The sequence below is a fragment of the Heloderma suspectum genome, chromosome 3 (assembly GCF_057233095.1).
Source record: "Heloderma suspectum isolate Gila_16-S chromosome 3, 16-S_ref, whole genome shotgun sequence".
NCBI classification, from domain to species: domain Eukaryota; kingdom Metazoa; phylum Chordata; class Lepidosauria; order Squamata; family Helodermatidae; genus Heloderma; species Heloderma suspectum.
In genome coordinates, this window is record NC_139460.1 from 317,529,043 (window position 1) to 317,543,685 (window position 14,643).

General features: G+C 42.9%; 1 protein-coding gene across 5 annotated transcripts in view; it reads right to left on the reverse strand.

The window, feature by feature from the left end:
• Positions 1-586: 586 nt before the first annotated feature.
• Positions 587-14,643, reverse strand: part of MCCC1 (methylcrotonyl-CoA carboxylase subunit 1) — a 41,711-nt gene continuing 27,654 nt past the window's right edge. For 2 of the 5 annotated variants that reach the window (XM_084847591.1, XM_084847589.1), the window contains exons 17-20: positions 12,470-12,577; positions 6,651-6,722; positions 3,239-3,374; positions 587-3,102 (exon numbers count right to left, since the gene is read on the reverse strand). In XM_084847591.1, coding sequence (XP_084703717.1) covers positions 3,255-3,374; positions 6,651-6,722; positions 12,470-12,577 — 300 coding nt within the window. In that variant the 3' untranslated portion in view covers positions 587-3,102; positions 3,239-3,254. Of the gene's footprint in view, positions 3,103-3,123; positions 3,375-6,650; positions 6,723-12,469; positions 12,578-14,643 lie in introns of those variants that run through there. The other 3 variants (XM_084847592.1, XM_084847593.1, XR_014789629.1) reach the window with 2 other exon arrangements.

The following is a 14,643-nucleotide window of genomic DNA, read 5'->3' on the forward strand; positions in this document are numbered from 1 at the left end:
GCCCACCTTAATCATGGAGATACTGAGGGCTACCTCTTGGACTATCTTTCTCTAGTCCTATTTTATTTATGTTTCCACTCCTTATCTCTGAAGGCTCAATAAGAATAACAAAAGTTTAAAGTTTTGAAAATAATTCATGGCCATACCCAACCCCCATACCAAAGTGATTCTGCATTATACCCAAGACTTTTAGACAGTGAATTAGTCCTTTTTTATAATGGCTTTGTGTCAAGTAGTTATCAAAATACACAGTATAATTAAAGCATATGTGTTTATGTAACCTAGCCTTCCCCAGCCTCGTACCCTCCAGTTGTTTTGGGCTACAACTCCCAGTATTCCTGACCATTGGTCATGCTGGCTGGGGCTGATGGGAGCTGAAATCCAAAACATCTGGAGGGTGTCATAACCTGAATGAGTGGGAGAAGACTATAGCTATGTGTGAATAAACTGTACAGCTAATCAATACACAATGGTCAGACAGATGGGATGATAAGTGGGTTGGGGCTCCCTGCCTTCCCCATCCTAGTACCAGACTATATTAGGCCAGCATATAGTTTTGCATATGTTGGTCTTTTGTTCATCCCACAACTGGCAGGAACAACAGTGGAACGTGCCTGGATGTGCAGCTTAAACACCAGGCTTCCAGATGCCAAGGCAAGAATATCCCTGCCAAAAAGTACCTGCCTTTTTCAGAGGCACGTACATTGTATACCACAGTGCCCAACTGAGAATGGGGTCTCCTGCCACATGGACACAACAGTGGTTCATCTGGCAGTGCACAGTGTAATCCTTAGGCTCTACTCTGCCGCCATCTTGGGAATGTGTGTGCATATACACATCCAACCTGGGAAAGAGGCCCTGTTCACCAGATAAAAGGAAAGCCATGCTGCCCCTATTTAAAGGTCACATACACCAGCCAATGATATCATTGCCACTGGCCTTCTGAAATTTCGGAGCACATGAAACCCCCCACCTGCAATTTGAAGTGCTACATTCTTAGAAAAGCTACACCATATGATTAGTTCTGAAATCAAAAGAACATAAGAGCCATGCTAGATCAGACCAAGGGTCATCTAGTCAAGCGTTCTGTTCACACTGTGGCCAACCAGCTGCCCACAGGAAACCCACAAACAGGACATGAGTGCAACAGCACCCTTCTGCCCATGTGCCCCAGCAACTAGTGTAAATAGGCATACTGGCTCTGATACTGGAGGCAGCATACAGCCATCAGGACTAGTAGCCATTGATAGCATTTCCTCCATGAATTTGTCTAACCCACTTTTAAAGCCATCCAACTTGGTAGTCATCACTACATCTTGTAGTGGGCATCATTATGCATACTGACATTGGCCTAATACAGAATAATTTATCTGATGCACAATACTAATGAGCCAGAATCTTGGGAATTTTAATGGCATTTTCTAAACACTGAGTTTAAAAAAAGAAAAGAATCACTGCAACTCTTAGCTCTCTATAAAGTGAATCATATCATAGAGCCCTTAGGAACTAACATGGCACACTTCCCAAAACAGCTGGTCAAAACTGTCCAAAAAGAAACATTTTAACAAACAAAAAAGTTCTGTTCAGACTAGGCTAGCTAAATTTAAATGTTATTAAAATTCATAGAAGGACCACATTCAGCTGTGCAAATAGTGAAGAGACTGAACAGGATTTAAAAATAAAGATGGGCACTTTTATTAACAAGAACCTTTCTTCCGACCAATGTATCTGGAGTGCTCTGTCAACAAGTCAGTGTACTGCAGAATCAGCAAGCCATTATGTGGCAGGTACCACATTTGCTTTTTGTATATAGAAAAGTAAAGAATGCACAATTTTTCTCCTTTTCTGGAATGACCAGTGTTGTCCCCTTATCTGTGGAAGGATTTCAGAACTAGTAAGAGTATTCAAAGTATGGTGAATGGATCATATATAAATGACCTGACCCAAAGGAGGAGATCCACATGCAGGAACAGTCCTCCGTGTATCAGGAACCACAAACATAGATGTGCATTCAGATGCAGAAGTCATCTTTCCACACTGCATTACTTTCAATGTTATATGCATTGGAATGTCATCTCATTGAAAATAATACAGTGTGGAAATGCTACTTTCAGATTCAGGTGCACATCTGATTAATGCTCACAGTTCCTGACACATACATAGAACTCGGCTTCTACTCACAAACCTTTGCTGGATCAAGATGAAGATAGATGCTGAATTTCAATGTTGCCATTATTACAGTACATTAGCTTGTTAGCATTTTATATAAAGGTGGAGATCTTCCTGTATTAGAAATTTTCATTTTTTCCGATTAGCCCAGCAATAAGCAACCCATGTGCTACAACTTCCCATTGCTATCAACACCTCTCAAAATACTTTGAAATAATTAAGGTAATTCTACCTGGCCTTTGAGGCAATTAAGTATCATAACAGCCACTTTACAGGCACACAAAAGATCTCAGTGTAGATTACAAGGAACAGGGTTCTGTGTTCACAGATATTATTGCTCAGGTGGGCAAATAATCATCATGAATCACTTTAAGAGAACTTGACTCTGGCAATCTGCATTACCTGTGACTGCTTCCTGTCCCTACTGTGCAATGTTCTTTACAGCCCCTACCTCATCATCCTCAATGGCCATCCTGCGTGACAAGCCATTCTTCTGCCGATTTTGCCAACAGGGAGTTGGGAGCTCACCTTGTCCAGAAGCACTACATTCAATTCATGGCTGAGTGGAAATATGACCACCAGGTCCAGTTCTTCAGCAAGCCATTTGATGTTCTTTAGATTCCCAGGATCATCTTAGGGCCAGTACTCACATGCATGTTCACCACACACTGACTGAAGCATCCAGTGATAAATTGCATGTGTGAGTGAACCCTCACAGCCTTACTACAACAGTCAGAACTTTTACTTAACCCAATGTCAACTCAAAATACAACACTTTCAATGGATACAGTTTTTACTTTCAGCTGAGAGTCATCAACTGTTGAGAAATCAAGCAATGAGAGATCAAATGATGTCCATGCATGTGTGAGCCAGCCCTTGGAGTTCATATCTTTCATTCTAGTGCAGCAAACCCCAGAATTTGGAGGCAGTTGCCTAAAGTTATAACAGGAGCATATGCAAAGAACACAGGAAATAAAACAGTTTATTAGTAATCAGTTCAATGCATAAAATACAAGGATGCTTTCTTGAGGAATAAAAAAAGAATCAAGCAAGAATCAAAATGCATCACCTCCATTCACTGGGGATTATTTTGATTCAGAGTCTTCCTCCACTAATTCAACTAGTGGAGCATGTCTGTTGGCCTGAGATCCTTCCTGGAAAAGAACCTTCTTTATTGTTCCTGCCTTTGGAGCCCGTATGGTATGCTGCAGAGAAAGGAGCACATATATACACCAAACCAATCACAGTTTCTCCATTTGCATAGCTTCAGCCTAGTGCGGTCAGTTGTACAAATCTGTATATCAGGTCAACTGGTTTAAATAAGTAGAACGTTTTGTGCAAAGACAGGCATGATAAAGGACAAAGAAGGCAGGGAAGCAGATGAGATTAAGAAGAGGTGGCAAGAATACACAGAAGAACTATACAGGAAAGATCTGAATGTCCCTGATAGCCATGATAGTGCGGTCACTGAACTTGAGCCGGACATCCTAGAGAGTGAAGTCAAGTGGGCCTTAGGAAGCATTAGTAACAACAAAGCTAGCGGAGATGACAGTATTCCAGCTGAGCTATTTAAGATCCTAAAAGATGATGCTGTTAAAGTGCTACACTCAATATGCCAACAAATTTGGAACACTCAACAATGGCCACAAGACTGGAAAAGGTCAGTTTACATGCCAATTCCAAAGAAGGGCAATGCCAAAGTGTGTTCAAACTACCGTACAATTGCGCTCATTTCACATGCCAGCAAGGTGATGCTCCAAATCCTACAAGCTAAGCTTCAGCAGTATGTGAACAAGAACTACCGGAAGTACAAGCTGGGTTTCAAAGAGGCAAAGGAACTAGAGATCAAATCGCCAACATTCGCTGGATCATGGAGAAAGCAAGAGAATTCCAGAAAAACGTCTATTTCTCCTTCATTGACTATGCTAAAGCCTTTGATTGTGTGGATCACAACAAACCGTGGCAAATTCTGAAAGTGATGGGAGTACCAGACCACCTTACCTGTCTCCTGAGAAACCTGTACGAGGGTCAAGAAGCAACAGTAAGAACCAGACATGGAACAAACGATTGGTTCAAAATTGGGAAAGGAGTACAACAAGGCTGCATATTGTCACCCTGCTTATTTAACTGATATGCAGAGTACATCATGAGAAATGCCGGGTTGGATGAATCACAGGTCGGAATTAAGATTGCCGGGAGAATTATCAACAACCTCAGATACACAGACGATACCACCCTAATGGCAGAAAGCGAAGAGGATCTAAAGAGCCTCTTGTTGAGGATGAAAGTGGAGAGTGCAAAAGCTGGTTTGAAACTCAACATTAAAAAAACGAAGATCATGGCATCTGGCCCCATCCCTTCCTGGCATATAGAAGGGGAAGAACTGGAAGCAGTGACAGATTTTATTTTTTTGGGCTCCAAGATCACCGCAGATGGTGACTGTAGCCATGAAATAAAAAGACGCTTGCTCCTTAGGAGGAAAGCTATGGCAAACCTAGACAGCATAGTAAGAAGCAGAGACATCACCTTGCCGACAAAGGTCCGTCTAATCAAAGCTATGGTTTTCCCAGCAGCAATATATGGCTGTGAGAGCTGGACTATAAGGAAGGTTGAGTGCTGAAGAACTGATGCCTTCGAACTGTGGTGCTGGAGAAGACTCTTACGAGTCCCCTGGACTGCAAGGAGGTCAAATCAGTCAATCCTAAAGGAAATCAACCCTGAGTGCTCATTGGAAGGACAGATACTGAAACTGAAGCTCAAATATTTTGGCCACCTAATGCGAAGAGAAAAGTCACTGGAAAAGACCCTGATGCTGGGAAAGATTGAAGGCAAAAGGAGAAGGAGACAGCAGAGGATGAGACGGCTAGATAGCATCACCGATGCAATGAATATGGACTTGAGCACACTCCGGGAGAGAGCACAGGACAGGAAGGCCTGGCGTGCTATGGTCCATGGGGTCATGAAGAGTTGGACACGACTGAACAACAACAACAACACTAATTCAGAATTCCTGCATGGATACAATAGGAGTCCAGCTACATCCTAAACCAGTGGCTGGGGGGCTCAAATGAGAGCATTAAGATTTTCTAAACAATGGTTTTAATTAAATAAAAACATATCTCTAAAATGTCCAAGTTCAAGAATGCATGTAGTGTGGTTGGGGAAAGCTGTTAATGAGATTACTGGCTTGCTTCATGCAGGTAGGATACAAGGAGACATCCTGATACCCCTTGAAACCCAACCTAACACACATGATGTTATCTGTAAGGGGGGGTGATGCCCAAACTCACTACAGTCTTCCTCTCTTCCACCCCAGGAGATGAGATATATCTGCTTCTAGGCAACACTACCACAGAAACAATTATCTGCAGGGTGGGACAGGACAGAGCGGGAAGGAACATTTTCTGCAACAATGCTGAGTATCTGTTATACTGTAGAAAATGGTGCTCTGGTGCCTCCTGCCATCAACCTCCATCATCTGCTAGAGAGGAAGTGGACCCAGATGCCATTAAAATTCCTCCTCCTCCACAACAGAGCAGTGCCATTAAAGTGTTGATTGCTGGCTTATAAACTCACAGGTTTACACTTGCAAAATCATAATCTATTGAACAGGTGGATCAAAAGCTAGCACAGAATATCATTCACTGGGAGAAATGAAAACTCACTGGAAAAGACCCTGATGCTGGGAAAGATTGAAGGCAAAAGGAGAAGGGGACAACAGAGGATGAGATTGCTAGACAGCATCACCAATGCAATGAATATGAACTTGAACACACTCCGGGAGAGAGCGGAGGACAGGAAGGCCTGGCGTGCTATGGTCCATGGGGTCACGAAGAGTCGGACACGACTTAACGACTGAACAACAGCCATTCCATTAGATTAATACAGTATTACAATACTACTCCATTTACACCCTGCCTAACAACAGTTAAATGTGCAAGATGTAATTCAGCATTCATTACACCAAGGTGAGCCAGTGTATCTGAGGTTATTACTAAAGAACTAAGCAACATCTTTACACAATTATAAATTAGAAAATTATACATTATAAAATGGCAGTGTGGGAAAAATAATTGCTCTGGATCAGCCTTCCCCAACCTGGTGCCCTCCAGATGTTTTGGAATACAACTCCCAGCATTCCGGACCACTGGCCATGCTGGTTGGGGCTGATGAGAGTTGAAGTCCAAAATATCTGGAGGGCACCACATTGGGGAAGGCTGCTCTAAATTATAAAGGATCATCTTGCATGTAAAGGGAATGGAATATTTACTCCTGTGAAACATTAGAACAGTGTGTTACAGATAGAAATCACCTATGCCAATAAAAACAGCACAATCCTCAAACATCTAGTCAGTTAACATATTATTTCCACAACATTTAAGGCACACTTTATAAAATGTGTTAATAAACTAGACCCAAATCCCAACAGGAGCACTATGTTTTTATCTTCTCTACAATTAAAATGTTATAAAAATACTCACCTCCATTTTCATGGCTATCATAACCATGAGTGGGTCTCCAACCTGGACTTTATCCCCTGCTTTCACAAACACCTAACAAATTGAAACACAAGTGAGAACTTGAAGCCAAGTATTACATTCCTACTGTACAAACATCACTAGGCTAGGGTTTCCTACATGCTAACAGATAGCAAAAAGAAGGACAGAAGAGTCCTTGTGTGAAGATGAAGAATGGAAACAGTTACAGAGTTTGCCTTTGGAGCTAGTTTCTCCAGCAGGATAAGATTTAAGTTGTGCCTATAAAAATGTAAACCTAAAAATATAATTTGCACATGCAAATTATCACCATGTGTGTTACAAAGGCATATGTTCCAGACAGAAAGGCTTGGCCACAGCTGCTTGCTACATGTACACACAATTGAAAATACACATTTGCAGCACATCATGTGTGAAGGGGCCCTAACAGCTTGAGCACACATTATACTTTTCCCCTTATTTGCCGTACCAGAAGTCACCTACTATGTTTACCTCTCAGTACAAATACTTGTACTGAGAGGTAAAATTCAAGAAAATTGGAGATCTCAAGGGAACGTTTTGTGCAAAGACGGGCATGATAAAGGACAAAGAAGGCAGGGACCTAACAGAAGCAGATGAGATTAAGAAGAGGTAGCAAGAATACACAGAAGAACTATACAGGAAAGATCTTAATGTCCCTGATAGCCATGATAGTGCGGTCACTGAACTTGAGCCGGACATCCTAGAGAGTGAAGTCAAGTGGGCCTTAGGAAGCATTAGTAACAACAAAGCTAGCGGAGATGACAGTATTCCAGCCGAGCTATTTAAAATCCTAAAAGATGATGCTGTTAAAAGTGCTGCATTCAATATGCCAACAAATCTGGAACACTCAACAGTGGCCACAAGACTGGAAAAGGTCAGTTTACATTCCAATTCCAAAGAAGGGCAACGCCAAAGAGTGTTCAAACTACCACACAATTGCGCTCATTTCACATGCCAGCAAGGTGATGCTCAAAATCCTACAAGCTAGGCTTCAGCAGTATGCGAACCGAGAACTACCGGAAGTACAAGCTGGGTTTCGAAGAGGCAGAGGAACTAGAGATCAAATCGCCAACATTCGCTGCATCATGGAGAAAGCAAGAGAATTCCAGAAAAACGTCTATTTCTGCTACATTGACTACGCTAAAGCCTTTGATTGCGTGGATCACAACAAACTGTGGCAAATTCTGAAAGTGATGGGAGTACCAGACCACCTTACCTGTCTCCTGAGAAACCTGTACGAGGGTCAAGAAGCAACAGTCAGAACCAGACATGGAACAACCGATTGGTTCAAAATTGGGAAAGGAGTACGACAAGGCTGCATATTGTCACCCTGCTTATTTAACTTATATGCAAAGTACATCATGAGAAATGCCGGGTTGGAGGAATCAGAGGTCGGAATTAAGATTGCTGGGAGAATTATCAACAACCTCCGATATGCAGACGATACCACCCTAATGGCAGAAAGCGAAGAGGATCTCAAGAGCCTCTTGTTGAGGGTGAAAGAGGAGAGTGCAAAAGCTGGTTTGAAACTCAACATTAAAAAAACTAAGATCATGGCATCTGGCCCCATCACTTCCTGGCATATAGAAGGGGAAGAAATGGAAGCAGTGACAGATTTTACTTTCTTGGGTTCCAAGATCACCGCAGACGGTGACTGTAGCCATGAAATTAAAAGACGCTTGCTCCTTGGGAGGAAAGCTATGGCAAACCTAGACAGCATAGTAAGAAGCAGAGACATCACCTTGCCGACAAAGGTCTGTCTAATCAAAGCTATGGTTTTCCCAGTAGTAATGTATGGCTGTGAGAGCTGGACTATAAGGAAGGCTGAGCGCCGAAGAATTGATGCTTTCGAACTGTGGTGCTGGAGAAGACTCTTACGAGTGCCCTGGACTGCAAGGAGGTCAAATCAGTCCATCCTAAAGGAAATCAACCCTGAGTGCTCATTGGAAGGACAGATAATGAAGCTGAAGCTCCAATATTTTGGCCACCTAATGCGAAGAGAAAACTCCCTGGAAAAGACCCTGATGCTGGGAAAGACTGAAGGCCAAAGGAGAAGGGGACGGCAGAGGATGAGATGGATAGATAGCATCACGGATGCAATGAATATGAACTTGAGCACGCTCCGGGAGAGAGCGCAGGACAGGAAGGCCTGGCGTGCTATGGTCCATGGGGTCACGAAGAGTCGGACACGACTGAACGACTGAACAACACAAATACTTGATCCCCTTCATGGATCACTGCCTTGTTGTGGCGAAGGGGCTTGCGTAACTCAGTGAAGCCATAAACTATGCCGTGCAGGGCTACCCAAGACGGACAGGTCATGGCAGAGAGTTCTGACAAAATGTGGTCCACTGGAGAAGAAAATGGCAACCCACTCCAGTATCCTTGCCAAGAAAACCCCATGGAACGTATCACAAGGCTAAAAGATATGACGCCGGAAGATGAGCCCCTCAGGTCAGAAGGTGTCCAATATACTACTGGGGAAGAGCAGAGGGTATTTCCAAGTAGCGCCAGAAAGAGTGAAGTGGCTGGGCCAAAGCCGAAAGGACACTCAGCTGTGGATGTGTCTGGTGGTGAAAAGAAAATCCGATGCTGTAAAGAACAATATTGTTTAGGAACCTGGAATGTCAGATCAATGAATCAAGGTAAGCTGGAGGTGGTCAAACATGAGATGGCAAGATTGAACATCGACATCTTGGGAATCAGCGAACTAAAATGGACAGGCATGGGCGAATTTAATTCAGGTGACCATCATATCTACTACTGTGGGCAAGAATCCCTTAGAAGAAATGGAGTAGCACTCATAGTCAACAAAAGGGTGGGAAAAGCAGTACTGGGGTACAATCTTAAAAACGATAGAATGATCTCAGTACGAATCCAAGGCAAACCATTCAACATCACAGTAATTCAAGTCTATGCCCCAACCACTGAGGCCGAAGAAGCTGAGGTTGATGGGTTCTACGAAGACCTACAACACCTTCTAGAACTAACACCAAAAAAAGATGTCCTCTTCATCCTAGGGGATTGGAATGCTTAAGTAGTAAGTCAAGAAATCACTGGGATAACAGGCAGGCATGGCCTTGGTGCACAAAATGAAGCAGGACAAAAGCTAACAGAGTTTTGCCAGGAGAACACGCTGATCATAGCAAACACTCTTTTCCAACAGCACAAGAGGCGACTCTACACATGGACATCACCAGATGGTCAATATCGAAATCAGATTGATTATGTCCTTTGCAGTCAAAGATGGAGAAGCTCTATACAGTCAGTAAAAACAAGACCTGGAGCTGACTGTGGCTCAGATCATGAGCTGCTTCTTGCAAAATTTCAGCTTAAATTGAAGAACGTAGGGAAAACCACTAAACCATTCAGGTATGACCTAAATCATATCCCTTATGAATATACAGTGGAGGTGAGGAATAGATTTCAGGGATTAGACCTGATAGACAGAGTGCCTGAGGAACTATGGACGGAGGTCCATAACATTGTTCAGGAGGCAGCTACGAAATCCATCCCAAAGAAAAAGAAATGCAAGAAAGCCAAGTGGCTGTCTGATGAGGCTTTACAAGTAGCTGAAGAAAGAAGGGAAGCGAAAAGCAAGGGAGAAAGGGGAAGATATATCCAACTGAATGCAGAGTTCCAGAGAATAGCAAGGAGAGACAAGAAGGCCTTCTTAAATGAACAATGCAAAGAAATCGAGGAAAACAACAGAATGGGAAAGACTAGAGATCTCTTCAAGAAAATTGTGTGGATCACAACAAACTGTGGCAAATTCTTAAAGAGATGGGAGTACCAGACCACCTTACCTGTCTCCTGAGAAACCTGTACGAGGGTCAAGAAGCAACAGTAAGAACCAGACATGGAACAACCGAGTGGTTCAAAATTGGGAAAGGAGTACGACAAGGCTGCATATTGTCACCCTGCTTATTTAACTTATATGCAGAGTACATCATGAAAAACACCGGGTTGGATGAATCACAGGTTGGAATTAAGATTGCTGGGAGAATTATCAACAACCTCCGATATGCAGACGATACCACCCTAATGGCAGAAAGCGAAGAGGATCTAAAGAGCCTCTTGTTGAGGATGAAAGAGGAGAGTGCAAAAGCTGGTTTGAAACTCAACATTAACAAAACGAAGATCATGGCATCTGGCCCCATCACTTCCTGGCATATAGAAGGGGAAGAAATGGAAGCAGTGACAGATTTTACTTTCTTGGGCTCCAAGATCACCGCAGACGGTGACTGTAGCCATGAAATTAAAAGATGCTTGCTCCTTGGGAGGAAAGCTATGGCAAACCTAGACAGCATAGTAAGAAGCAGAGACATCACCTTGCCGACAAAGGTCCGTCTAATCAAAGCTATGGTTTTCCCAGTAGTAGTGTATGGCTGTGAGAGCTGGACTATAAGGAAGGCTGAGCGCCGAAGAATTGATGCTTTCGAACTGTGGTGCTGGAGAAGACTCTTACAAGTCCCCTGGACTGCAAGGAGGTCAAATCAGTCCATCCTAAAGGAAATCAACCCCGAGTGCCCATTGGAAGGACAGATACTGAAGCTGAAGCTCCAATATTTTGGCCACCTAATGCGAAGAGAAAACTCTCTGGAAAAGACCCTGATGCTGGGAAAGATTGTAGGCAAAAGGAGAAGGGGATGAAAGAGGATGAGATGGCTAGGTAGCATCACGGATGCAATGAATATGAACTTCAGCACACTCCGGGAGAGAGCGCAGGACAGGAAGGCCTGGCGTGCTATGGTCCATGGGGTCACGAAGAGTCGGACATGACTGAACGACTGAACAACAACAACAAATACTTGATATTTCTTAAGCATCATCATGTGTATTAAAGTGTTGAACAGAAGACTAAGTCAGTTGCACCATCAGCATAATCAAATGGTAAAACTTTTCTCAACTGTGCCAGTTCAGGCTGCTGTGGGTTGGAGGAATACTGTCCCGTTGGGGGGAGGGGGTCTTTTCACCACATAAAATAAGGGCTCATCCTAACCTCATAGGCATTCTCCATTTCTTTGTGTTGTGTGTTCTTGGTGTTTTAAGCATGATGGGTGGGCAGCGGGATTACAGTAGGTGGTGGGGACTGACAAACTAGTTGTGAGGACAATGAGATTAGGGTTAGATGGAAACAGAGGAGCAGGTCAGGCAAGAAGGAGAACCTTGACATTCCTTTGAAGCTAATTAGGTTCCTCAGTGAGAAGATCCATAAAGATGGGCAAGTTTCCCTGAAACAAAGCTTGTCTTCCCTTGCCAGTCTTTGTCTGCAATATACAACCACGGGAGACAGTTTACACAGAGATGAGGCCTACTTGGTGCCCAGCATGAAATGAGTACATCAGTTTTCTCTGACCTGGCGCCCTCCAGATGTGTTGGACTACAAGTCTGTTTATCCCCAGCCAGCATAGTTGTTAGCCATGCTGGCTGGGGATGATGGGAGTTGTAGTCCAACACATCTTGAGAGCGCTGGATTGGGGAAGGCCATATTCCGAACGGGCCCCAGAATCTCCTGCAATGCATTGAGGTTTTTCAGTAGATGAGGAAATCAGTGCTCTAAGCAGTGGCTAGCAACAATCTACTGAGGGGAATCACATTCTAAAGTAATGAAAGGACAGTTCTTAAGTAACCTGAAGTAAATGCCATGTGTTAACACTCCTTGTAAATTGGCCTTGAGGTATCACCTTTGGTACAAAAGAAAATGGAAAAACAGGAATAATACCTACCGTGCAATGTATAAAATGCTTTTGTCACTCTCACACCCTGATTCCCAGAATTACCTTTTCTATTGTCCCTGTCATGGGGGCCACAGCCCCACCCTGACCTCCAGTTGAACTCACTCCAGATAAGTATTTTGGCACTGGAAGACCAATCTGCTCACTACCTTCCTAGAAGAAGAAGAAGAAGAAGAAGAAGGAGGAGGAGGAGGAAAAAAAAAACGAGCAGATGAACACTACAACACTTTTACGATTGGTACAAGCTTAGATTTTCCACATTCTGTAAATGGACGGATGCTACTAGGATGGACATTAATACTTGACTTGGTGATATGGCTTTTACATGACATTCATTAGAGACCAATTTTAATGCCCTTTAATCACTTTTTACTAGAAAAACAACTGCAACTGATCTCTTAACAGCATTGCCAGAACATTCCTTTTTATACATTTTATAAAAACAATTATTTTCAGTCGATGTCTTGTAAGGTGTGAACTCCGACTAATTCACTCAGGTGAGAAACCCTAAAAAATGTAAAAAATGTGGAAATACCTTCAATCAAAGATCAAACCTTATAAAACATGAAAGGTGCCATACAGAGGAGAAACTCTATAAATGCAAAGAATCTGTGAAAAGCTTCAGTCAAAGCTCACACCTTACAGCGCATCAACAAATTCACTCAGGGGAGAAACCCTATAGGTACAAGGAATGTGGAAGGTGCTTCAGCCACAAATCAAGCCTTATACGACATCAAGTTTGCCATACTGGGGAGAAATCCTACAAATGCAAAGAATGTGGAAAAAGCTTCAGTCAGAGCTCAAATCTTAACAGACATGAAAAAATTCACGAACGGAAGAATCTGATGTGTTAGGAATGTGGAATGAGCTTCAATCAGAACTCATCCCTTGCCAGACATGAACTAATTTGCACAGGGGAGAAACCCTATAAATGTGAAGAATGTGGACAGAGCTTTAGGCACAGCTCAACCCTTAGTAAACATGAAAGAATTAACACAGGAGAGAAACCTTAGAAATGCTCTGTGTGCAGAAAAACATCTGGTCTGAGCTCACATCTTATTAATCATCAAAGAATTCATACACAGGGGCCTCCCTATAAATGCTCAGTGTGTGAGAAAATGTTCACTTGCCTAGCAAAACTTACAATACAGAACCATGTCCTTAATGCATTGGCAGTCATTGCAGGGCACTTTTTGATGATGAATCCAGTCTTGATGAACATGAGAATGCACAGAGCAGAGAAACACTCTGTCTTCTTGGAGTGTCGTAGAACTTTTAGCCCCTCCACACACCTTGCATTAAAGGATCCACATGTTTTTTCATTTGGTCCTCACAATATTGGTAGGTGATCAGCTAGGGCTATTCTTAAGGTTTTAAGTCTTTTGCATCTTGGATGTAGGAAAGCTGGAGGAATGTGCTCAAGGGATCAAGTGCACCAAGCTTTCAGCAGCAATGCCCCCAGTGCTCCAGCTCGCTTACCTGCAAACTGGCCAAAATTCATGGAACTGATGGAAATTGCCACCGAAACTTGTGTAAATTCCAATTTTGAGGGAGGAAAAAAACTGCGAAAGTTCCCAGATTTGGGGGGAAAGTCCCCAGCTTAGCTCACAAACGCAAGTCGAGCATGGGGCTTTGGGGAAATCCGGTGAGCCCAAAAAAGGACAGATTTCCGCACGATAGTCATCCCTGCTTGAAAGGTAATTTCATGAGGGCCTTTTTAGTGGATGTGGTAAGTGGAACGCGTTACCTCAGCTTCTGTGGTTCGCTGGTTATTGTAATTGTGGGATGTTTTTAATAGCTTGATGTATTTTATCATGTTAAGAAAATTACAGAGAAGGATATGCTGTATGCATGCTCTTTTTGTAGAGCTAAGTTGGGTGTTCAGAACTTGCTAGAGATAAAAGAACTTTATATAGGGGAGACTCTGTATAAATACTTATAACATTGAAAAATATTCACTTAGATAGCAAACTTCATGATACAACTAAGTGTCCATACAGGGGAGAGGTCACACAAATGCTCACACTGTAACAAGAGTGTTCATGATGCATTAAGCCTCCATGAACTTGAGAATGCACACTGGAGGGAAATCCCATAATTGTTTGGACTGTGGTAAGATTCAGTCTCTGCACATACATTATTTCTCATCAAAGGATCCACAAAGAGGCCATATTCCCCCTTACAACCTCCAAATATAGAAGAGGTGATCAGCTGGGACC